The 24,016-nt window shown below is 39.7% G+C and overlaps 1 protein-coding gene across 5 annotated transcripts in view; it reads left to right on the plus strand.

Annotated features, from left to right (window-relative positions):
- LPGAT1 (lysophosphatidylglycerol acyltransferase 1) overlaps positions 1–18,643 on the plus strand; it is a 136,053-nt gene extending 117,410 nt beyond the window's left edge. For all 5 annotated transcript variants that reach the window (XM_007058013.4, XM_037895751.2, XM_043543686.1 and 2 more), the window contains 2 exons: positions 8,192–8,298; positions 12,769–18,643. In XM_007058013.4, coding sequence (XP_007058075.2) covers positions 8,192–8,298; positions 12,769–12,920 — 259 coding nt within the window. In that variant the 3' untranslated portion in view covers positions 12,921–18,643. The remainder of the gene's footprint in view (positions 1–8,191; positions 8,299–12,768) is intronic.
- Positions 18,644–24,016: the final 5,373 nt, after the last annotated feature.

Raw genomic sequence — 24,016 nt, forward strand, 5'->3', positions numbered from 1 at the left:
TCGTTAATAAATCTGTTTGTTTATTCTACCTGAAGCAGTGTGTTTTGGTTTGAAGCGTGTCAGAGGCTCCCCTTGGGATAACAAGCCTGGTACATATCAATTTCTTGGTTAAATTGACAAACTCATATAAGCTTGCAGCATCCAGTAACTGGATACTGCAAGACGGAGGTTCCTAGGGTTGTGTCTCGGACCGGAGATACTGGCTAGTGTAATTCAGTTGCAAGTAGCTGGGAGCAGCTTACATGCCAGAGGCTGTGTGTGAACAGCCCAGGAGTGGGGGTTCTCACAGCAGAGCAGGGTAAGGCTGGCTCCCAGAGTCAAGGATTGGTGTGACCTAGCTGATCACCGGTCCAGATAACACCAGAGGGGAACGCCCACCAGATAAAACGCCCACTCTATTCACAAGCTATTTTCTTGTTATTCTGAAAACCTTGTAACAAGAGGAACTAGGTACATGCTCTGAATATACCATGCTTAACTGGGTTATTGAGCTAGAACCCTCAGGTAACCATGAGGAGTGAGGGTGGTGATAAAGAATGTCTTGAAGTAGAAATTAATAGTGAAGTATGCCTGGGTCTCTGTAGTTGATCCCCTCAATAACCAGGCTGTGCAGGACATTCAGCAAAGGAATGTGTTATCGAACACGTGAAAGTTGATTTTTCTCTTTGAAAACTGAGCCCCTTTCAAATTTGAGCCAGCAAAGCATGTTGTCTTTTAAAAAATGTATTGCTTAAGAAACATAAGAATCATCACTCTCTTTGTTCCTGGCTTAAGTGTTGAGTGCTCATATCCTGAGACCAACTTAAAAAAAGAGAATGAAAATAGTGTCTTAGAGCCCCAATCATGGTTGGGGCCCTATTGTTCTAGACATCTCACACAAGACAATCACTGCCCCCATACAGCTTATACCTAGAACTGATTTCTTTCTGTACAATTCCACTTTGATCTGTGTACTACATCTGAATTTAACTGAAGTCTGACCTAACCCCCTGCCATGCTGCCTACAGTTCTGTTTTGCTTTGTTTTTCATGGCTTGATCACACAATCACTGCCTAGTGTACAAATTTTATTTGACCAACAAATCTATAATCATTGCTTCGGGCCAAAGATCGTTTTTCTTCAGAAATGGCAGCTATAAGAAAATCATAGCTTAAATAAAGTGAGGGACATTATTTACCTTTTTATTGTGACTAGCACTGATATAATGCAGATAAATGTACACTGGGCATTGTGGATGCAGGAAGATTATAGCAAAGGCTCCTGAAAAGTGCTGAGTGGAATAAACAGAATTGTAAATCCTATGTAGGTAGGAAGGGTAGGTCTAGTAACTCATGTGTAGAGAGAACTAATATTAACCATCACACAAGGTTGGGTATGTGTGGAATGATTATTAACTATGTATCAATATAATGTGATGGTGCTCAACATGCAATAAATTTTGCATCCTTGTGATAAATGCATCATAGGTTTTGCAAATTATCAAGCATCTTTGACCACTTCACCTTACCCTTGCTCACTAATTCATTTTACCCATCCTAGATTACAAATCTCAAAACAGCTTCATAAAGTTGCCATTATTTTTAAGTCAGCCTGTTTCAGAGATGGTTTTTCCTTCTTTTCTTCCCCTTCAAGTATAGAATTGTCCTGCTCTGCTCCCCAAACTACATTCACTCCAAGCCAAGAATTGGCAGTATTTAGTTCTGTGCCAGTGATGGGTTTGAGGTCTCGTGTCTCACAACCCTGCATAGGTAGAAATGGAACATTTTATACCACTGGAAAAGGGAGATTTAAAGTTTTGACCTTTTAGGTATAGAAAAATTGGTTTAACGTTATTTTAGAGATGTTTATGGCTCCTTCTGAGTCCTCTACAATTGGATTCATGGTAATAAGTAGAGCCCCATGTTTTTCATAAGTATGAAACACAAAATAAAACTAAAAACAATAAAATTCACCCTGCAGCAGTGGCTCCTGTCCTGCCGGCCTGGGCCTGACTCCCTGCTCTGGGTGTTGCAGCCTAGCATATGTGGTCGCAGAACTGCTCAGGTTTGGGCTAGCCACTTCGCTGTCATGGTGATGGGATGAGTGGGGAAATTTAAGTGAATGGCATTGCAACCTGGCACATGGCCCCTCACTCAAATTTGGCTCAGCCACCTCTGCATCATCACGGTGGAGGGGTGGCCAAGCCAAACCTGAGTGGTGCTGCCACCCTGTGCACCAGATTGTAATGCCCAGAGCAGGGAACCAGACCCATCCTGCAGGACAGGATCTGCCACTGTGGGGTGGGCTTGCTCTGCAACCCCCCACACCCTCTGGGGGATAAAATAGTTATTCCGTGTGGATAAAATTGGTAAAACAAAACAATTCAAAATTCCCCAAAAATAGCACATGAAAATTATTTAAAAAATAAAATTTTCACAGGGTTCTAGTAATAAAGCAGAGGCTTTATAGGCAGAGGCATAGAAAAACCTCAAATGTTTTTAAAACCGACTAAAACACATTGACAATATGTGGCATATACAGACTATATGGTTCTGTGGTGTAAATTTTTTTTTTTATCAGCATTCATTGGAATGACCTGCATAATTTACTAATGGTGAGGCCACAACCCCAAACTCATGCTGATAAAACTTTCATTACACACCTCGCAGGCATTCATGTATATCTTATCGGTACTGATTCCTATCACTCTTACAGCTGTTTTTCTTGAGCTGGGAGTGTATTACTTTGAAACTTTCCTGGAGGTATGGTTTAGAAAGTTTTCTCTGAAGAAAAAGGTGCCCTGTCTGCTATTGTCCTGAAAGTTTGTTAGCCAGAATCATAGTTAAAGCTAGACTGCTTTATAGAACGGTGCTAATGGACTAGGAAGGTACCTACATTTGAGAAATAGCTGAATTTGGTATTGGGTTAGACACTAGCTGCCACAACCCTTCTCATCCCTAAGATGGTATTAAATAGTCCTGTTAGTATGGATGTGGTGAACAGATTTCAAAATTCATTGGAATGAATTGTGGCAAAGTGTGCCAATCAACTAATTTTGCCATGTCTGTTGTACTTTGCTATGATGAGTATTGAACTCTGACTCCCATACACCCTAATGGAACAACCATTTAATATTCACTTTGGGGGAGAGCCAGGTGATGCTGTCATATTTGTCATTAGGTGTCAAATAGAGCAGGTTAATAGGGCCATAGCCAAGAAAGGGGCATGTAAAATGGTTTAAGATAGAGGGCATCTCTGTCAATGTTGACCAGGGAAACCATGCCAGTGAGAACAATACTTAAACATAAGGCTTCTTACTAATGGCCTTCTCTTTTTAATGTAGGTTAGACCTACAGTCTGTATTCAGACTTTTCAGCTAGGCTCATTAACAATACCTTAAGTAACTTCTTTTCCATAAAATGCTCTTGTAAGCCTAGGTTATTAGTGCCTACATATTTTCCAGATCTCCGTTTTCATCTGCAAAATATAGTCTTATGCAAATATAGCAGAGAACCTACCAGCTTGAAGAGAGCTCTGTGTAAGCTTGAAAGCTTGTCTCTTTCACCAACAGAAGTTGGTCTAATAAAAATATTACCTCACTCACCTTGTCCCGCCAGCTTTACTGGAAACTGTTTGAATAACTAATTTCATGCTTATTGATCCATTTTAGCTTTCTTAATATTTCTGCAAATACAGCAGTCAGTTGTATTTTCTTTTTCCGGGTAGCTTTTATTATACTTTTAATAGTGATACCATATTTTTTCAAAGAGAAAACACCTTCCTTAGAAATATTGTCTGGAGTGATGGTCTTCAAATGTAGAGGCACAGGTAGAGCACAGCAGACAGACAAACTCCAAATAAATTTAACCGTGTTGTAAGCAGGGGTAAAATTCTGGCCCTACTGAAGTCAATGGGTATTTTGGTGTTGACTTCAGTAGGACAAGGATTTCATCCCAGGTCTCTCTAAAGGACTTCTCTACGCTAAAAGTAGAATTATGTAATGGGACGTAGTTACACCGGGGCTGCATTTGCATTGTCCAAGTCCTTAACATTATTCAAGGACCCAGATAATGTTCCATTTAACTGTAAAATGGAACTGTTGTAATCAGAACAGCAGACAACCATACTGCAACCTACTTTCTTATATTTTTATTTGTTGTGTAGACTGGCTTAAATTACTCTCCCCTGTAGCACCACAGAAGGATAATCTAGTAAGAGAGTTAGGTCTAGTCTACGTGGACAAGTTACATGGCTGTGAAAAAACCGCCCCCAAAATCAACGTAGCTATGCTGACAAAACTCCCAGTGTAGATGCAGCTGTGTGAACAGAAAAGAGCTTCCATCAACATAGGTAATTTAGTTCAGGGAGATGGCATTCTGACACAGACAGAAACATTCCTTCTATCAGTGTAAGCTGCATCTATGTTAAGGAGCTGTCCCAGTATAGTCTCTGTAGTGTAGGCATAAACTTAGAATGCTTCTTGTTGCTCCCTCACAGAAAAGCGTTATTACACCCAAAATCTAGGACTTTAGCACTTGAAGCTAAAGGGAGTCTTCTCATACTGTTCTTCTACCTTGGTGATTTTGTTATATTACAGCAGAATTGCTCATACCTGCTGCTGACTGACAATGGAAGCCATGTCAGGTTAAAAATCCTATTTTAAAAACTCTTGTGTTACAAAAAACATTGTTTTATTATCATGGGAACAAATTAATATATAACTTCCACTGTTAATGCTTTTTACTTTTTCTGTCTGTGATCTTAATGATTAGTTTCTTGTCTCACTTTCTGATTCTCATATAATATCATAATACCATTTTAAATCATCTAAGAGCAGTCTTTAATATTACAGTTGTATAGCATAGTTCATCTGAGGATCTCTGGGTACATTGCAAACATTAATCCTGCAATTACCTGTTAGCCAGGGTAAATATTATCCCAATTTTACAGGATGAGAAACAGATACACAGAGAGGTTAAAGACCTTATTTTCAGAAATACTGAACACCGACTCCTCTGGTTGAAGTAGAGAAATAGCAGGCCCTAACGTGACTTGCCCAAGATCAAATATAGTCTGTGGAAGAACTGAGACTAGAACTTAGATCTCCTGACTCCCAGCCCTGTGCTTTAATTAGAAGACTGTGCTTCTGTACTGTGTAACCATAAGGTACTACTGAAATGTAGCCACCTCTGGGTGTTTCTGATTATTTTTTTAACACTTTATCTGAGTCTGCTCTCAATAGAACAGCATCCATAGTTTTATCAGAGCAAACTATTTCTTTTGAGCCTTCTATACCCGATGGTTAACAAACTAGATGATATCAGATTTGCATTAATAGCAGTTGTGAAGAGAAAACCCATGAAAAATTATGAAGCAATTTAAATATATGCTGGCTGATTGACATGCAGTGCTTTTTCTAAATATATTGACTTTTGTTTGTGCTATAATTACTTGGTAAAATTCATTTAACTAAGTACTAAAGAGAATTAAATGTTGCAGCTGGTAGATTCTAAAACAAGTTGCTGAGAATGTACTATACTTCATTTCCTATCAGGTTGGATAGTGTAGATTTCAGTTCACTGGAGTTTTGGCACTGTGGGAAAGAAGGAAACCAAAGAAAGACTTACCAACCTGATACCACTGACACAGCAGAGAGGAGTGTCTGTTTGGCAATGTTTTGTTAGAGAGACTCACTAGTGTTTTGATATTATGAGGAGACGTTGCAAGAGAGACTGTTATGGCTATTAGGAAAGGGGACAGGCGGGATACACTGCTACTAATAGCTTCAGTTTAGAATGTCTCAGATATGGAAATGTAGCATCCAGAAAAAATGGTGTTCGGAATAATGAGAGGAACAAAATGCAGCAGCAGTGCATTCAGGGTCTGGGAAACTTCATGTTGGTTTTGTGACAATGAGGAGCTATTAAGCAGGGAGAATTGAGGAGGGAGAGAGGCATGAGTGACATAGCAAAGGAACAAGAGAAAATACAAGAATGAAAAAAGGTCATTTTTAAAGAGTCGTTGCCTAGCATTTCATAATGCTATTAGGACACCTTCCAACCTTCCCCAGAGGGCTATGTTGTTTAAAACATTACACAATTAGCCTTAGGTTGTTCTGTTACCTCAAATCCTTTTCAGCCTAATGAATTCCGTGTTTAAATAGCAGTGAAAAGTCCACTGAAGAAAATAAATGCATAGCAAAGTGTGAGAAGGACAAATGGAAGGTGCAGCAGAAAACACAATCTATTATAAAAATAATTTCACTTCAGACTGCCTTTTTCAGGCCACATAGATACAGTTGTCTCTTCAATTTCCTTGGGAGACCAAGGCACACGAAGCAGTCTTATATAAGAGAAACCGAAAGGCACTTATATTAGAGAGCCCAGTAATGAGAGTGGAGAGCATTTGTTCCCTGACCTTTCTTTTCTTTCTTTCCCCGGGCTTGCTGAGGCTAAAACATGCTCTCTGAGAAAAGGAAACTGATATAATGGGGATGGTAATTGGTATAGTGAAAAGGGTGGCTTTTTTTTATTCGCAAGATGTTTAATGAGCAAATTAGTTAGATAAGAGGCCAGATTTATGGGGAAATATGCATTCACTATGGAGCTTCACTGCCCTTTAGGCCATAGTTTAAAAGTTAGTGATCCTCTTCATACATTGGGGAAAATGTTTCTAAGAAGTGCTTCATAATAAGCCACCTCATTTTGACACTTTGACATGAGATTGGTTCTTTGGTCCCACTTCTGTAGTTCAATGTTAAAAAATTACTGGAACATCTAGAATCCAACGTAGATATTCTGACAAAAGTACCAAAATCGGGAGGCCAAGCTTGAAACCCTGTAACAAGGTTACAAAGACATTGTAATTGTCACTCCCTTAGAAAATATAAAGAAAACTACCAATCCACTTATCTTGGCATCCTGAAAGTTCAGAAGGCAAGAAGTGTGCCTCCCCAGGAGTAAACAATGTAGGCTATATGGAAATAGTTTTAAATTTTAATTGATGTTTCTGAATATACTGCCGGCATTCTGGCTTAAAATTGTTAGATCGTTTGTGGCAGTTTGGGAAATCAGATTATATTGCTTTCAATACTGGTATAACAGTCTGGTAAAAAATCCAACTTTATTGCTTTATGTAGAATTGTTGCATGTGGTGTCCCATAATTATCATAAGAATCACTGGTTAACTTTGTAAACAGTTGTGCCATAAAGTTCTCTGATTTTGCCCCTCTCCCCCACAAAAAAAAATTGTAAAAAGTAGTGCTTTTTTAAATGGTTAGCCTAATATAATCTTAAAATTGTCCTTCATTTCTGGGTGCAGGTATGGATATTCTAAAGCACACCCACATATGCAACTATCTAATCCTGCTCAGGTAGGCAGGATTTGGCTTATACCATAAAACAAAACAAATGGTTTTAATGGTATCACTGGGTAATATCTTCTTGCCCTCCCCTCTATCTATCCCTGCTGTCATGTGATAGGCTCATCTTTAGATCTCTTTATACAGTGAGCTATTTTATTTATATATAAATATTAATCAGATTTAGCTTATATTGTTGCTTGTTAAAATCTTGTAGCAATATTTCAGTATGCTTATACACTGAAGATTTAGCATTTGTGTAACCTGCTTTATAAATTCCAGACAGATAGAGCAGCTTCATTGTTGGGCATAAAGGGTGATTTGTTCTGAGACACAGAAGAGCTATTAATGCTAATTACATCCTTCACAAATCCTCAAATCCCAAAGAATTTCCTTCCTAAAGAGGGTAGAAGAATCTTCTCGGAGTGTATGGTGTTGGGGTGGGTGGGTTTGTTTGTTTTTTTTATCCACCAATTCTGTTGTCCATGGATCATTTTTATAGGAAAAATAGGCATGCATATCACACTACACCTTTTTTTTTTTTTTTTTTTTTTAAATTTAAGCCTTTGTACACTGCAGAGGTGTGTGGGCTCTGTGCAGCCTTGATGATGATCTGCAGTTGCTAGGTACTGATGATTTCTATGTCCTTAGCATTCATTTGACTGGTGATCTGAAATATTCCACTGTTTTGAAGGTTAAGTATTATTTGAGCTGTAAATGAGAGGGAACACAGACCAATTTAATAGTTTTATTCTGTTCTCGTGTATTTTTGAGGGAAAAGTGGGGGGCTTTCTTACATGTAGAATGACTTTAATAGATCCAGTCACATTGTTCTGTTCTTTCTTTTGGTAGGATTTTTCCAATTAAAGATGTACCTGCACAACCTGAAGCCCTCACTGATTGGCTATATCAACGATTCATTGAAAAAGAGGATCTCTTGTCACATTTTTACAAAACAGGTAGCATGTTGTCTCCCCTAAGAGAACACTTAATAATGGTTTGCATTTCCATACTGGCTTTCATGCAAGGATCTCAGAATAATTTTAAGAACATTTAATTACTAGTCATAACACCATCATGAAATAGACATTTGTTATCCATGTTTTGTGTCTGGGGAAAGTATATAAAATAATGAATCATATACAGAGGAGAGATCAGGAGCTTCTGTTCTTCCTGCCTCAGAGCAGAGGTGAAATCAAAAGGTGACAAATGCAAAGCTGTTAAAAGAAAATCCCATTTTCACTCACCATATACTTAGACTGTGGAACTCATTGCCATAAGATGTCACTAAGAGCAAGAATTTAGCTCGAGATTCAAAGAGCGACTGGATCTTTATATGTATACCAAAAATACTAAGAGTTAATGCTTACAAGTTTTGGAAGTGATATAAAACTTCATGCTTGAGAGCTTAAAATTTTTAATGAATAGGGGTTAAGATGAGGCTTCTCTGGGGAACAAATTAAACCACATCTGTCCACTGTTCATTCGTACACCTTCCTCTGATGTATCCGGTAACTGTCTACTGTTAGGGACAGGATAATGAACTAGATGGACAGTGAGTCAGAAAATGCCATATTGGATCACTGTGCCTATTAAACTGAAGCACAAAGAGGTTGTGACTTTCCCAAGGATTCACAGCAAATCAGTGTCATAGAACTCAGGAGTCCTAGTCCAAGCACCAGACCCCACACACTCCCTCAAAACATGAAGGAATATTATAAATACAACACAGCATACAATAAAGTATCCTAAATGAAGACAGATCACAGAGTTCTAAACAAATTATGGGACGCTGGTATATTGCTGAAGGGACACTGGCAAGTATCACACATTTTGTAACTTCATTTTTATATGCACTCTTCTTTGAAAATAAAGCTGGGGATACATTTCCTCAAGGTTTTTATCCTTTTCCATTTGACCAACATTGAAGTTTACCAGCTGTCCTCTAATAGCCCTGTGTTTTTGTACCATATAGAGAAAAGATAAATTAACCATGATAAGAAAAAAAACAACAGTTTTGTTAGTTTTTATTTCGGGGGGCTTTTTGGTTTTTCCTTTACAAAACTGCATGAGTGAAAAACAGTGAGTTTTTCATTTAGACATTTATATGTAGGAAAGGAAATTTATCAGACGGTGATGTTACCTGATTAGAGTGACTGGGTTTGAAATACTGCAAATTATTTGCCTTTTTATAGGAAAACAAAGCTTCTTTGTTAAATTTCTTATGCAGTTGCCTAAAACAGTCATCCAGTCAGCCCACTCGGTTCAGTTCAACATTCCAAAGTGTGTCTATGGTAAAAAGAGATTGGATTATTCATTGTTAATACTAATGGTTGATCATTTCATAAAACTTTAGAGATGATATTATAATTTGTAAATATGGTGGGTGCTTGAAATATTAATAAAATCTCAACATCCAACTATAATACGTCATGTGCACCTCACTTTGAGAAGAATAACTAGCCTTTTGCCATATCAGACTCATCTCACTCATCAAAATACTCAAATACAATGGGTCTTCATATCCAAAAACATCTTTATTGGGTCAGATCCTGTAATGTGTTGCATGTGGGCAGACCTTGCACAATTACAAAGTCTCTGACTTCATTGGAGCCCCATGTGGGTGAAGTACATTGCAAGATTGGGGCCTTAGGGATGTCTGCACAGCATTTTGTAGTGAATGGGAGCGAGTCTCCCAGCCCAGGTTAACAGACTCAGGGTAGCGGGGCTCATGCTGGTTTTCTAAAACCAGCTGTATAGACAGTGCTTTAAAGTTGTGGCAGTGAAAAACCTAAATGATTTGATTAGCTAAGAATTCCAAGCAGCAAAATGAAAACCTCCTAATTCCTTGCTCAAAAACTATTAGTTCTAGGTACATTCATGTATGTAAACATCTATTTTTCTAAGAGCTAGATTATAGTTTAATTGATGCTTAGTATATTGTCAATGGAAGTAGTCATAAATTAATACACCCTGGAGCAGACCCTTAGCTCGTCTAAATTAGCTTAGTTTAGTTATGACAGTTAACACAAGTGGAGGATTTGCTCCTATAATTTTACCCTGTGATATCTTATTGCAGAAGAGCTGCTCTCAATTCAGTGACAATACTGCCAGTAGGTCCTCAGGCTAAATGTGAAGGGAATATCAGCGCTTTGGTGAAGCACTTTTTTTTGTTTTGCTGCCACATTATATATCACTGTGCCTGCTGCAACCACTACGGTTGTTTTCATCACTTTCACTTTCTTCATAAATACTATTTTAGTGATTCATGTCTCAGCTTGTAAAGCTTTCCCCAGACTGAATTGTGGCATGCAGTAACTTTACTCAGAAGCAAGTTACTGTGCAGTATTAAAAACATAGTAGCCCAGTGAATGATCAGTGTTTGTTTAAAAAAAAAAACTTAGTTTGGGGTTTGTATGTAGTTTTGTTTTTAACTGCAGTAATATAATTCAAAAAGTTTAAAAATAAAGAGACAAGCAATCTACAATATCTGTTCTCTGTTAGAATGTTTTTATTTGGAGAGAGCAGGTGAAATTAATCTTAAAAATAATTGAAAGCACACACTTTTTTGCAAAACTTTCCTTTTTGCTGACTAGATATCAAGCACTCCCAAATTAGACTGGAGAAACTCTCTGTCATATAACCCTGGAGCACTTTTAAAGAGACTTTGCTGAGAACTGGGGCAGGAGAGAGAATTGATTATTTGGGCGGGGATGAATAAGAATGAGCAAATGCAGTGGTGACTGGATAGATAGATGTGCAAAGTGTGAATTGTGTGTGTGTAACCAAGTCTGAGTTGTTGGTGAATAAATGGGGTGGAGAGGCTGTCTTCTGAGAGAGAAAGAGAGATTCTCTCCAGGCTGGTGGGAGGTGATTTGTCAAAGTTTATATACGACCTAGTGTGTTCGTAGGGAGAGAGAGAAAAGCCTTGTCTACACTAAGTTTTTTTCTTAAACATTTCTGTGGGTGCAGTTCACCAGAGATAACAAATGTGGAAGCAGTAATATGTATGTATAAACTCACTGCTATGTCTAAATCTATGCTGTTTGTAAATTCTAATGTGAAAAGGTAAAGTTGTACTGGTATGACTTTCCTCTTCCATCCATCCGCTTCTTTTAGACGAAACTTAGTGGTGCTCCCATAATGCCCCTGCAAGCACTTCTAATTTGTAGTATCATGAGGAGGGTTTTTAATACCAGCTTTGCACATGAAAAATGGAAAAAACTGCTTCACAACTGCCAAGTTTTGTGCAGCTTTGACATTTTATGCAAATTATTTAATGTAGTAACATGCATATTTGCAAATACTTTGCATATGACCATTAAGTTCAGTTTATGGTCAACTTTATCCTGCCCCAAGTTGTGGCAGGGGTAGGACACACAGCTGTGCAAAACTTGGCAGTTATAAGGCTTTAGGCATGCATAGGGTGGGCAAGTGGGACTGGAGTCTAGGGGTTCTGGGATAGGCTGCAGTCTGGCGTCCAGGATTGCTGAGTTATAGTTTGGTGTGGCGGTGTCTGGGGTAGGTGGACAGATGCTGTCTGGGAGAGCAAGAGATCTGGCTAGGGTCTCGCTGGGAGGCCTGGGGTCTGAGGTGTCTCTGAGTGTCCGGTTGGAAGAACCTGTGGGTAGTACTGAGTCCTCTCATCTTCTGTCCCTACTGGTCAGCCAACACCTGCTGATGTTCTGTCCCTACTCAGATCCAGCACTGGGAGTAGCCAGAAGAAAGACCAGCAGACCACTTGCTGGCCTGAATTCAGGCTCCATAGCAGCCTCTAGTAGGGTGATCAGATAGAAAGTGTGAAATATCGGGATGGGAGTTGGGGGTAATAGGTGCCTATATAAGAAAAATTCCCAAATATCAGGACTGTCCCTAAAATCAGGACATCTGGTCACCGTAGCCTCTAGTGGCCATAGGCATATTTGCAACTCTTGTTTGCAGCACAAGCCCAACTCAGTGAGTGAGATTCTGGCTGAGATGTGGGCAGACACAGGATGCCAAATGCATGATTGTCACGTGAGATGACACTTGGCAGCCACTCTGGCTGGAGAACGTTCACACTGAGTGAAACTAAAGCAAAGTCTTAAATTCAAAGACTTAAACAGATGTGTTTGAGATAATGATCAGGTTGGGAGGGAAAGCATTTTGACAAATAACAGCTAGGAAAATCCATGTTGGGCCACCTAATTTTATTTGTTTTTACCACTATGGAAGGAACACTAATTTAACATTTTTTCCCACTCTGTAAAGACAGAAATTGTACAGTAGGAAATTATATTCTGAAAAATTACCACCCTAAGGCAGACAACCAACGGATTCCTTGTAACCACCATCACTGTCAGCACAGGCAATGCTGCTAAAGAATAGTGCACTCGTAAACTATAGCTCCTATTGCAGAAGGATTAACAATGCTATTTCTTGTCTTCTAGGAGCTTTTCCTCCTCTTCAGGGTCAAGCAAAGGCTATTTCCCGAGAGATGACCCTCAACAACTTGTGGCTAATTGTCATACAGTCCCTTGCATTTTTGTCGGGCGTTATGTGGTACTGCATCCTTCAGTATTTTTATCATTGCCTATTTTAGAAGTTGAAAGGGACCTGAGGACACTTTGAGAAGCCAGGCTCTTGAAAATCTGCATCATGTTTATGTGTGCAAATGTGAATATACAAGAATAAAGGAAAATGCTGGATGGATTTTAACCCCTCTTAGGGGAGATTTTAAACTCCACTAAAAGTGAGGATCAGTAATATCGTGACCTGATGATGTATTTTAAGAACTGTCCATATTTTTAAAAGGTGGATACCCCCCCACTCTTAAGCAAATTCAGCATTTGGACAAGAGGTGCAATTGTACAACCACTGTAGAAGAAAGTCTGCAACAAAAAAGTTCTAACACCGCAGGTATTTCTCGGCATTGTAGTTAAAGCTCAGAAAATTCATCAATTTTGTTTCTCCAGTAGTCTGCACTACAAGTTGTGTGGTTAGAGATCCTTCATTTGCAAAAACTCAAGTTTTACTGCTGGGATCAGTTAAACATTCTGCAGAGCTGGTTACGGTATCTTAACTGCTCCTTGATCAGCCATCGTTGTATTAGACACACCATTCCTAAGGACGACACCCAAGTGAGAGCCAGTGTCAGCAATGTTTTTTGGGAGAAAACAGTGCTCAGAAAGGTGTTTCAGTATCATAATGTGTTTAAAAATTATGTGCACCTGATAAATCAGCCCATTACCATTGAGTTCCATGTTCCAGTGTATTCCTTCTTGTGAGGGAACTTTAAAAAGTCACATCACTTGATTAGTTCCCTTTTGTGTTTAAAATGTGTTCCATAAATTGATGATTGTCTTTTTGCAAAATGCACTTTTAAAGATGAAAATACAGTGAAGGAAAGGTATATAGCTTACAGGAAAAAGCAAGCTTTATCTATAGCATCTTGGAATTTTAAGAGGCATTAGCTCTTCCTGCTGCCCTTCTGTGTTGGATACCAAACTTTAGCCAATATGATGGTGTTATAGCTTAGAAACCTTTTTTCCATTTGTTGCAACAGCACTAAATACATTTGTGGCAGGGTTTAAGCAAATCAATGCCAAATCATCAATATTTTGCTTAGGAAGAATATTAGGAAGTTGGTGTCTTTTTAAAAAAGTGGGTATAAGTGCTGGCCTAAAGCTATAGGAAAATGTTCAACCTATTTGTTGGGGGGAGGAGGGGGGAAGGAATAACTATACAGAGAGCAGTATTAACCTGCCACCATGCTGAAAGTGTCAGTCTGACTAAAAGAAGAATTAAAAGGCAGCCTGGCACAAAACAGATTTTCCTATGTCTGGCTTACAAATCTTTTGATGGGAAGTCAGCGCTGTGGGTTCTCACTTCTGACAGGTTTAGTTGGCATCATGTTCATGTGATTACAGAGATAAAAAAGAACTATTCCTAGAATACCATTACTCTTTATAAGTACAGAACATGTAGTCAGAACTTAGAGTTACTATGGTGTATTATCTTTCATGGATTGTAACTTTACTGAGAGCAAAGTAAGCCAACAGCAGTTGTATATGTTGAGTTTGTGGTATAGATTCCCTGTTTTTCCTTAAGCTCCTGAGAACCAGTTTTGATAAGTAGTGTACAGAATAAAAATACAAAACATAGCTTCATATTTTTCCTTTTGCTTTTGGGGGAAAACAAACCAAAAAAAGGGAAAGATGTGAATTTTTGTGGCTGATAATAAAATGATGCATTATAGAAGATCAACTGAAATACCTCATGGACTATTACGATACCACTACAGGTGAAATGCAGAAGACAGTGTTAATGTTTAGCTTAGTGTTCAGTATAAGCTGCAGTTTTCAAACTCAAACTTCCTGATAACTAACACCCACACCCCCCCTACACACTGAGCTGAATTGCAGTGTAAGAACAAAATCAAACAAAATACTGCAAAGGGAGGCCAGTTTGGAACATGAGAATTTTCCTTTACACTTGTCCATTCTTGTTAAACTATAACTGAAGTAAGCAATGCATTTCATCTGCCATATTTCAGGAGGGAAGTTCAATACCAACCATCATAAATGTGGCCGTAAATAGTAGGCCAGGTCTGAACAAGAGTGTACTGGAAATGATCTGCAGAGTGCAAGTGGCAGACTGTTTTTATTTGTCTTACTAACATATGATTTGGTTGGAACTATGTGGTTGTTACCCACATTCCAATGTTCCCAATTCAAAACAAAATAAGTTGAAGGGGTTGATATAGAAAGGGAAGATTGTGTCTAAGCAAGTTGCACAACAGTAGCATGCATCAAACTACTGTTCATTATAAACCTGATACTGCATGCAAAGAGTATATTGCTTTTCTAATGCAGTATGTTGTTTCCAGTGACCTAGCGTGACACACTAAGTACTCACATGCTGCCTAATGAAATAGTAGGAGTGAGCAGTAGTGTGCTGAGATGGGCATATGATTTACCCAGTTCGTTTGGTGGTTATTCAACCTGTTCCCTTTTTTTTTATATTGCAAAATATTTTTGTTTTAAGGCACTGATTGTAGTTTCAATGGGGAGATTAAGTCACATTAGATTGGTTCTCTCCTATCTGCACTGGAAGATGTGAAGAGTGTGTTGTGCATGGTTGAATTAGGTGACATTGGAAAGACACTGCTGTTAGGAATTCTGAGTAGAAGTACCATCCCATCGTGGACTTAGATGCTAGTTTATGAAGGAGAATAAAACAGGAGTGTTAAAAGGATTTTTTTTATTAAGGGAAAAAACATATAAAATATAGGTAATATATAGGAAATATGGTAATTAAATACCCTGCTGGTCTAGACTGTTTGGAGATTAGCAGGCTATCTTGTAAAATATGCAACTCCTTTGAGTGATAGTTCAGTTACCTGCACCTGGTTCGTGATCATAGCAGTAGTGGACACTTTGCTGCAAGCTACCCAGGGGATTTCTGTTTAGAACAGTTTTCTCTGGAGAGAAAAATGCATCTAGTAGAAAATTAATTTAATGGTAAAAGTACCTGCCAAGTTGCAGTATAATTAATACAACTTTGAATTGATGGTGTAAGGAGCAGTATTGTGGGGGAATATCTAAAACAATGCAGGGTGAAAATATCTGCAGGACATTTAATTATACAGATTGTGGAACTGTTAATTTTTCTACTACTTTAGAACATGAGGGAGAACTAAAGAGAATTTTTTAAAAATTGCAAATGTTGGTTCCATGTTTTAGATCGTACATCTTTTTAAATTGGTTAATAACCACTTTGTGAACAAACAATATAGCCTTAGTAGTTCAGAGTTGCTGCTTTTTGGATCCCATAAATGATTAACATTGTACCATTCACAAATTATAGAACCGCTGTTTTTTTCCCTTTTGTGACTATCCTTTCCGTACAGGTCCTCTTGTAACTTACAAACCGTTCGACCAACTCTTTCAGTCATGATTTGTCTTGAAAGAGGGTTTTTTTAAGTTGCTATAGTCATATTTAAAAAGCCAGGCTTTTATTTGTGTTTCTCAGTTAAAATAAATAAATAAATAAATCTTTCTCTTCTAGAAGTCATCAGAAATAAGTTGCAACTTATTGCATCTAAAATATAACTACTGTTGGGGTGGTATGCATTATTCACAAAAAGATGGAGCGAACTGTCTTTTTTTTGTTTTTTCCCTCCCCTCATTGCCACAAGTGCTGTGAACCTTTACATCTGTTTGTAGAAAACAATAAAAATACCGAATACTGTGTGTGGCAGGTATTAGACTGGTCCACTTTACCTTGGCATAAAATTTACCTTGGGACCAAAGCTACTTAAATCTGGGATTTCCAAATTGCAAAACTGTTTGGGGGTTAAGGTTTGGGGTTTGGTTTTTTGGTAGTTGGCCTGAACTATTTTGTGCTGATATAACAAAATCAGATGGAATAAAGTAACTGTACGAATGAAGGTACTGTACTGTTTGGAAATAATGCAGCCATATGAAAGAAAATGTGGTATTTTGCAAAATTGCATGTGTGTTAATTTTTACATTTAATTGTTTTTAAAACAGTTGGAAAAGCAAAATTAAAAAAGAAAAACCACCTGTACTTGAGTTGCAAGGTCTGCACACATTATTAACATTTCTGAATTGTCTTATTTTTATTGTGTACAACTGTAGGCTACATGGCTGTGATACAGAGAAAAATCTTTAAAAGTAAGGAGTCTATGCATTTTACAGTTAAACTTTTTATTTTACCATTGGGTAATAAAACAATTATACATTGAACATCTGTTGTGTTAAAGTGAGTTGATTTCCTTTAAACTTATAACAAAAAGGTGTTTATTTTGTACAACGAAATTTAGTTTTCTTGATGCCATATTGTTAACGTTAGTCTCTCTGAATTTTCCCTCTCCCTGTTGTGTATCTGCGCTTTGTTGTGTATGGTCAGAGTGAATGCAAAAACTTGTAGTTAGTTATGAAAAGTGATTTTGCAAAGGGCTGGTCACACTTGGATTTATTTTACTTACTTCTTCCTTAGATATTTTTATCAAATCTTTGCAACAACCAAGACATTTTTCAGTAATTTAGATACAGATACCAAAAGAGATGTTTCTTTACAGAGACTAAGAGGTGACTCTTTTTGTTTAAGTGTGACAAAATAAAGTTGATTTTTCACGATTCCATGGTTTTAACCCTTCATCGTTGATATGATATTTTTGTTTGATGTGGAAGGGTGAGGTTGTACTAAAATGTCCACTGTGGTTACCATGGAAACATCAAGTAGCAAAATTGTGTTTCTGCTCCCAGTGCAGCTTGGGTTTTAGTTAGTGCATATATGTTATTACCGTATTTCAATATTAATTTAAAATTATAGATTGTTGCTGTTTCTGGAGACTTGTCTTTCTGGGTCAGAACTGATTTTTGAACTAACAAAAGAAAAAGGTGGGAAGAGGAAGAGCAACTTCTGCAACTCCTTTCTCTAGCAAAACTTTCTTTACATTCATTGGAAGCTTTGCTGGAGTAAGGACTGCAGAATTTGGCCCAAAGGTTCTAGAGCCAAGCCATGCATTCTTTCTACGTCTAAAATCCTCCTTGAAGGTGATGGAAGTTCAGAGCATGTAAAGAATACAGGATCTGGGCCCTAAGTAAGCCATGGACTGCCTTCAAGCTAGAAAGATGGGAATTCAGTTTTTTCCTAGAAAGTGTTGCCATCTTGTATGTTTCTGATGTGTGAAGCGCTCTAATTTTAAACAACTTCAGCCAGGCAAAGCAGTATACGCTGCACCATACATTCCATGGCCCTGAACTATATATCTTAACAGTAGCACTTACCAAGTGTCATTTTTAGTGTTGTTAAGTTAACATTTTAACAAATAATATTGTACACAGTAATAGGTAACAGAAAAATGGAACTCTTTGGAGTACACTGAGGCATCTTGCATAATCGGTAGAACAGTGCAATGGTTGTAGTTATGTCTACCTCTTCATTTCCCTTCTGGGTTTTGTTTGTGTTTTTCTGTGAAAAAAGTGTATAGAAAAAAGGGGGTGAGCGGAAACGTGAAAGCTGAATTTAAAGCACTACGAGATCCAGTGCTGACCAGCCCTATTCTAATGTGTTGAAAAAAGCCATTGTTTTTAATTCCTACTTAATATGAAAATGTTTGGGTTTTAAAACAAAAAAACAAAAAAGTTCCTTCCTGTTGGAAAAAAACGTATTTTTAAAAGGACAAAAAAAATCCCTCTTTGGCTATGAGAATGTCAGCTGTATGAGCAGGTGTGACCATATCATAACATGCTGATCAGATATAAATCAATAAATTTTTACCTCTCAGGACTCTGATAATCTTGTACTTCGCTTTTCTGGTGATCTATTAATTTGTCTGGTGGATTCCTGGCTTAGCAAACACCAAGAATTTCAGCTGAGGCAGAAAACAACAAAGGTGACTTGAGTGACATGTGAGCACACACACACGTTAAGCTTATAAAGGGATATGGCAACAAATCATGTACAGTGTGAAACTGACTCAAAAACATAGTCCTTTCTGCGGCTGGTTCAGTGCTGATACTGGGATGCAAGAGACACGGGATTCAATTTCCAGTCCCAAGTTTGTTTCTCTCTCTTGCTCCCTGGTTCTTTTCATCTGCCACCCCAAGCTGATAAGGGCTCAGAATGCTGTAAATATAGTGCATTTAACCCATTTATAGGAGAGACAAAGTCAGTTCCCAGCAATGCATTTCTCAACTGCTACCTCTCCATCTCATTGAGTGTAGGCTTCTTTTAAAGGGAGCCATGGCTTCATGTCCATCTTAAGCATGGTGGCCACAATGCTGGGACCATGAGTTGGAGGTAAAAACGAGTACCTGTAAGAGCCTGACAAACTCTGAGAGCTTGTAACGGGATCCACTCACCACTCCAGCATCTCCTCACGGCCAATATGGGAATAAGCTCTGGTAACCAGTGTGCCTTGCCCTGGTGGTGCTCTGCCCGTCACCTCCTCCATTCCTGGAACAACGTCCCTCCAAGGACCGCGACATCCTTTTCATGACACAGCCCTCCAGCTTTGTCGCACTCTGTGCTCCCCCTGTTCTGGAGGAATGTACTGCAGTCCAATGGTCCAGCACTGCCCTCAGTGGCAACTGCAGCCCAATGTCTGGCCACTTCCTCAGTGGTGAGGGAGGAGAGAGATCCAGGCCTGCCCAGGGATCCTGTGCGTGGCCACCACTTGCTGCTTCCCCTCCGACTCCTCAGTATATCTCCCTGGGCCACTTCCCTGAGGCCCCAGCACCCTCTTTGCCCTTGCCTCAGGGCCTCAGCCTGCAGCCCTCCAGGAGCTGTCTTTAGCCCCCTGGTCTCTGCCTGCAGCACTGCTCTGTCCATGGTGTTTGCTGCCTTCAGCCTGCAAGGCAGCTGGTCCTCCCTCCTCAAGCTCCAGGGAGTGACTGAAGCTGCTCTGCTCTGCAGCCCTTTTTTATATGGGCCGGGCCAGCCCAGCCCTGATTGGCTGCTCCTCGCAGCCCCTCTCGGGATGCTTCCTGAGAAGCCACCCAAGGGCTCTCTTAACCCCTTTGAGTCCAGTGTGGGGCAGGCGCTCCTTCACAGAGCCCAATTGTAGGGAAAATGGGTGACCCTGAAAAGGTCAGCATGGCTTCAACCATTGCAGGTTCAAAGGAAAGAACACGCTACTCACTGTTCCTGGGAAGGGGCCCTGTTACTAATATCCCTGTGTAGATGCACCCCTTTAGGGGTCTTCAGCCCCAACCCTGCATAAATTGACAACTGAATCCATTCTGGTTCTTCATGCATTTCTGTTTCATCTCTATTTTCATACCTAGCTAGCTGGCTGATGTGATTAAGTCCTGCTCATGAGAGTGGGGCTGTGATGTTCCATGGAACCTCAAAGATAACTGGTTTTAATATCTTAAGAGATGACTAGAAAATGCTTATTTAATAACATTCTTAAACATTATTAACTGAATTTTTGAAACACTCCTTGGAAATACCTGTCAGTTTGAATATCAGACAGACAAGATGGATGAGGTAATATCTTTAGTGGACCAATTTTTGTTGGTGAGAGAGACAAGCTTTTGAGCTTACACAGAGCTCTTCTTTAGGACTGGGATGGGAAATGTACTCGGAATGTCACGTCTAAATACAAGTGGAACAGATTGTTTCGCATAAGTAAACAACATATTTCAAGGGACCATTCAAGTTGAAGTGCCTTGTTAACACCTTCTGGGGGGGAAAAAGGAGGAGAAGGCAGCTGTTGGGGGGTTGTTAGTGGGTTATAACATTGTTGTAATAAGCCATAAATCCAGTCCATGATTTTTAGTGTCTAGCAAAATTATGAATTTCAGCTCCCAGGCTCATCTTTTGAAGGTGTTTTGCTGTTTTCCTTTTAGGATGAGGACCAAGAGGTCAGAAATGGAGATCACTTTGTGAAAAGTGTTCACCCACAGGTGATGTGGTGTTTTTGTCTTTTATCATTTTCCTGTGTGAATTAATTCAATAATATAGTGATTGTCTCATTTCACCCACATAGTTATTGGGGCATTTAGTGCACTGGATGAAGTACACCACATGTTGTGATAGGCATTTGTAGGACCCATGGATATTATTTGAATATTAAACATTTTTAAATTGGCAGGAACAGCCAACTTGCACCCAAGAGTATTGAAAGAATTGGCAGAGGTGCTCACTGAACCATTAATGTTGATTTTTGATAAATTTTGGAATACTAGGGAAATTTGAAAGGACTGGAAAAAAGTTAATATTGTGCCAGTATTTAAAAAGAGTAAATGGGACGACTCAGATAATTATACACCAGTTAGTCTAAGCCATCAGTAAATAATTAAAAGATGGTAGCATAATTAAGGCCAACCAACATAGTGCTATGTGGGGGGGGAAAAAAAGTCTTGTCAAACCACCTTGATACTGTGTTTTGATGGGATTACAAGTTTGGCTGACAAAGGTAACTATGTTGATGATAATATACCTAGGCTTCTGTACGTATCTGCCTTATTTCTGTATGGTCTGATTTTTTTTTTTAAAAAAAAAGCACTATACAAAAATCGATGTAGCACATATGAAATGGATTAAAAACTGGTTAACTGATAAATCTCAGAAACTAATTTTAAATAAAGAATCATCATCCTGTGGGGTACCTCCATGGATCTCTTCTAAGCCCAATGCTATTCCAGATAATTATCAATTATCTGGAAGAAAATATGAAATCACTGCTGGTAAAATTTGCAGATGACACACACAATTGGTACAGGGTAAATGACGGGGACAGGTCAGTTATATAGACCAACCTGGATCACTTGTTAAGATGGGCTCATTTGAACAACATAATTCAGCCAAATGCAAGGTCCTCCATCTAGGAACACAGAATTGAGGTCACAATTGAAAAATGAGGGACTACATTTACAAGCAGTTACTCTGAAAAGGATTTAGGGGTCATGGTAGGTAATCTGTTGAACAGGAGCTCCCAGGGCTGTGCTGTAGCTAAGAGTGAGAACATGATCCTTGAATGCATACAAGGGTATATAACAAGTTGGGGTAGGGTGGTGGTATTAGAGAAACTTTTACTGCACTACTGTCTCCAGCTCTGTGGTCCTTGCTTCAAAAAGGATGTTGACAAATTGGAAAGGGATCAATAAAAAGACCCACAAGAATAATTCCAGATCTCCAAAACCTGCCTTACAGTGAGACTAAAATCTCAATCTAGTTTCTCCAAGAGAAGGTTAAGAGGTGACATGACCACAGGCTACAGGGAGAAGAGATTACTGATACTAGACAGCTCTGTAATCTAGCAGGAAATGGCATAACTAGATTCAATGGTTGGAAGCTGACCCTAAACAAATTGAATAGAAATAAGGCACACTTTTAACAGTGAGGGCAATTAACCCTTGGGCTCCCATTTCATTGTTACATCCCAGCAGCAAGTTCAGTCAACAGACATATTATTGTCCGTTCCATGCACATGTGCTCCTTTGTATTGAGGGGGTGACAGATACACAAAGGAGGAGCCCAAATGGCATCATCCTTCCCCAGATCCTGCAAATGCTGCTTTTTGAGGGTATGGGCTGTAGTGTGATTGCTCTACATACCATCATCTCCTCCAAATTTGCTGACACAGGTGTGGCTAGTCAACAAGCACTCAGTGGTAAGAGCCCAAATTATAGCAAAGCTGCCCTGCTGCACAGACTTCCTGAGATGCATGCGATCCTGGGGCTGTGCCCCTGGGTTTTGCATGAGATGGAGAACCCTTCCCCCTGGATGGGGTGATAGCTCACATGCAGCTACCCTGGCCACTTTAGAACCTCTCTTTCACCACTGATGCACCTTCACTGGGGGTAGCAGGGCTTGGATATTCAGACCACCTCATAACTCTACTCTGAGGCTGGTTAAAGCACTTGAGCCTTGAATATGCCGAGTCTGCACTGCTGCCACCACTGGTGAAGCTGCAATGATTGTAAATCATGGATCTTAAATTTTGCCAGGGTAGGCCCGACCCTCCAGAGCTCAGAGCTGAACCTCATGGAACTTCCTAAGGGAATGTTTACAATGCAGTCCAAGGCATGATTGCAGCAAGGATAGCCCTAGCATGGCTAAAATAGCAGTGTAGACATGGCAGCACAAACTTCAGTGTGGACTATACAATCAGTCTGGGGACCCTGGGTACATATGTGCATTGATAGCCCACCCTGAATCCCATAGCACTGCAGCTACACTGCTCTTTTTAGCTGTGTTAGTGCAGGTAAAGGTAGCTTGGGTCTCATGCCGCAGTCACACCTCAGACTCTAGTGCAGACATACCCTTAGGGCTAAGTCTACACTGCAGCTGGGCGTGAGCGTCCCAGCCCTGGTAGACACACTTGTTGCATTAGCATGCTAAAAACAGCAGTGTGGACATTGTGTCTTGGGTGGCAGTTTAGACCTGGGGGTGGGGTGGGCTTGACAGCCTGAAGTGGGATGGCTAGCCCAAGTCCCCACTCGACCTCCAACGTCCACCCTGCTATTTTTATCACACTAGCTCAAGCTCTGCTAGCACCATTCTGTCTACCCAGGCGATGACCTTTGTTTTTGCTGGTGGGAGCTTCTCTCCACCCCCTGACCCCAATGCAAGCGGCAGGCGGAGCCTCCAGGGGAAGAGGTTGAGTGGGGGCAGGTCCTCGGGGCAGAGCAGAGGGCGGGGCCATGGTCTGGGCACGCAGGACCCACAAAAGATTAATCCAGCCCTGTGGGCGTGGAGCACTTCCTTTTTTTTTCCAGTGGGTGCTTGAGCCCCAGAGGATCCGTGGAATCGGCGCCTATGCTCCCAGCTGCAGTGTAGACGTACCATAATTGGCACATCCCCTCCCCTGAGGAAGCAGACAGTCTGGGCCACCACTAGTGATAAAGAAAAAACTAATTAGCAGCTGAGTGGGAGAGCAAATGGGGCACAGCTGGAGACTCACAACTGTTTAAAGGAAAGTTCTAATAGTACTTGACAAACATGCAGTAAATGATCTACCATATTCATAGCTAAACCAATGTTGGATTAAGAAGCAGCATTTTCTAATAGAACTTGACCCAGCTTATCTCACTGATTCAAATGTGGAGCACTGCTTCCTTGTCACAAACTCCTGGGTTTCCTGTCTCTAGTCATTCTTGTTATATTAATTTAAAAGGCATTGGTATGTGCTCGCCATTATTGTAAAGGAAGAGATCG

This window comes from Chelonia mydas, chromosome 3, assembly GCF_015237465.2.
Source record: "Chelonia mydas isolate rCheMyd1 chromosome 3, rCheMyd1.pri.v2, whole genome shotgun sequence".
Lineage (NCBI taxonomy): Eukaryota > Metazoa > Chordata > Testudines > Cheloniidae > Chelonia > Chelonia mydas.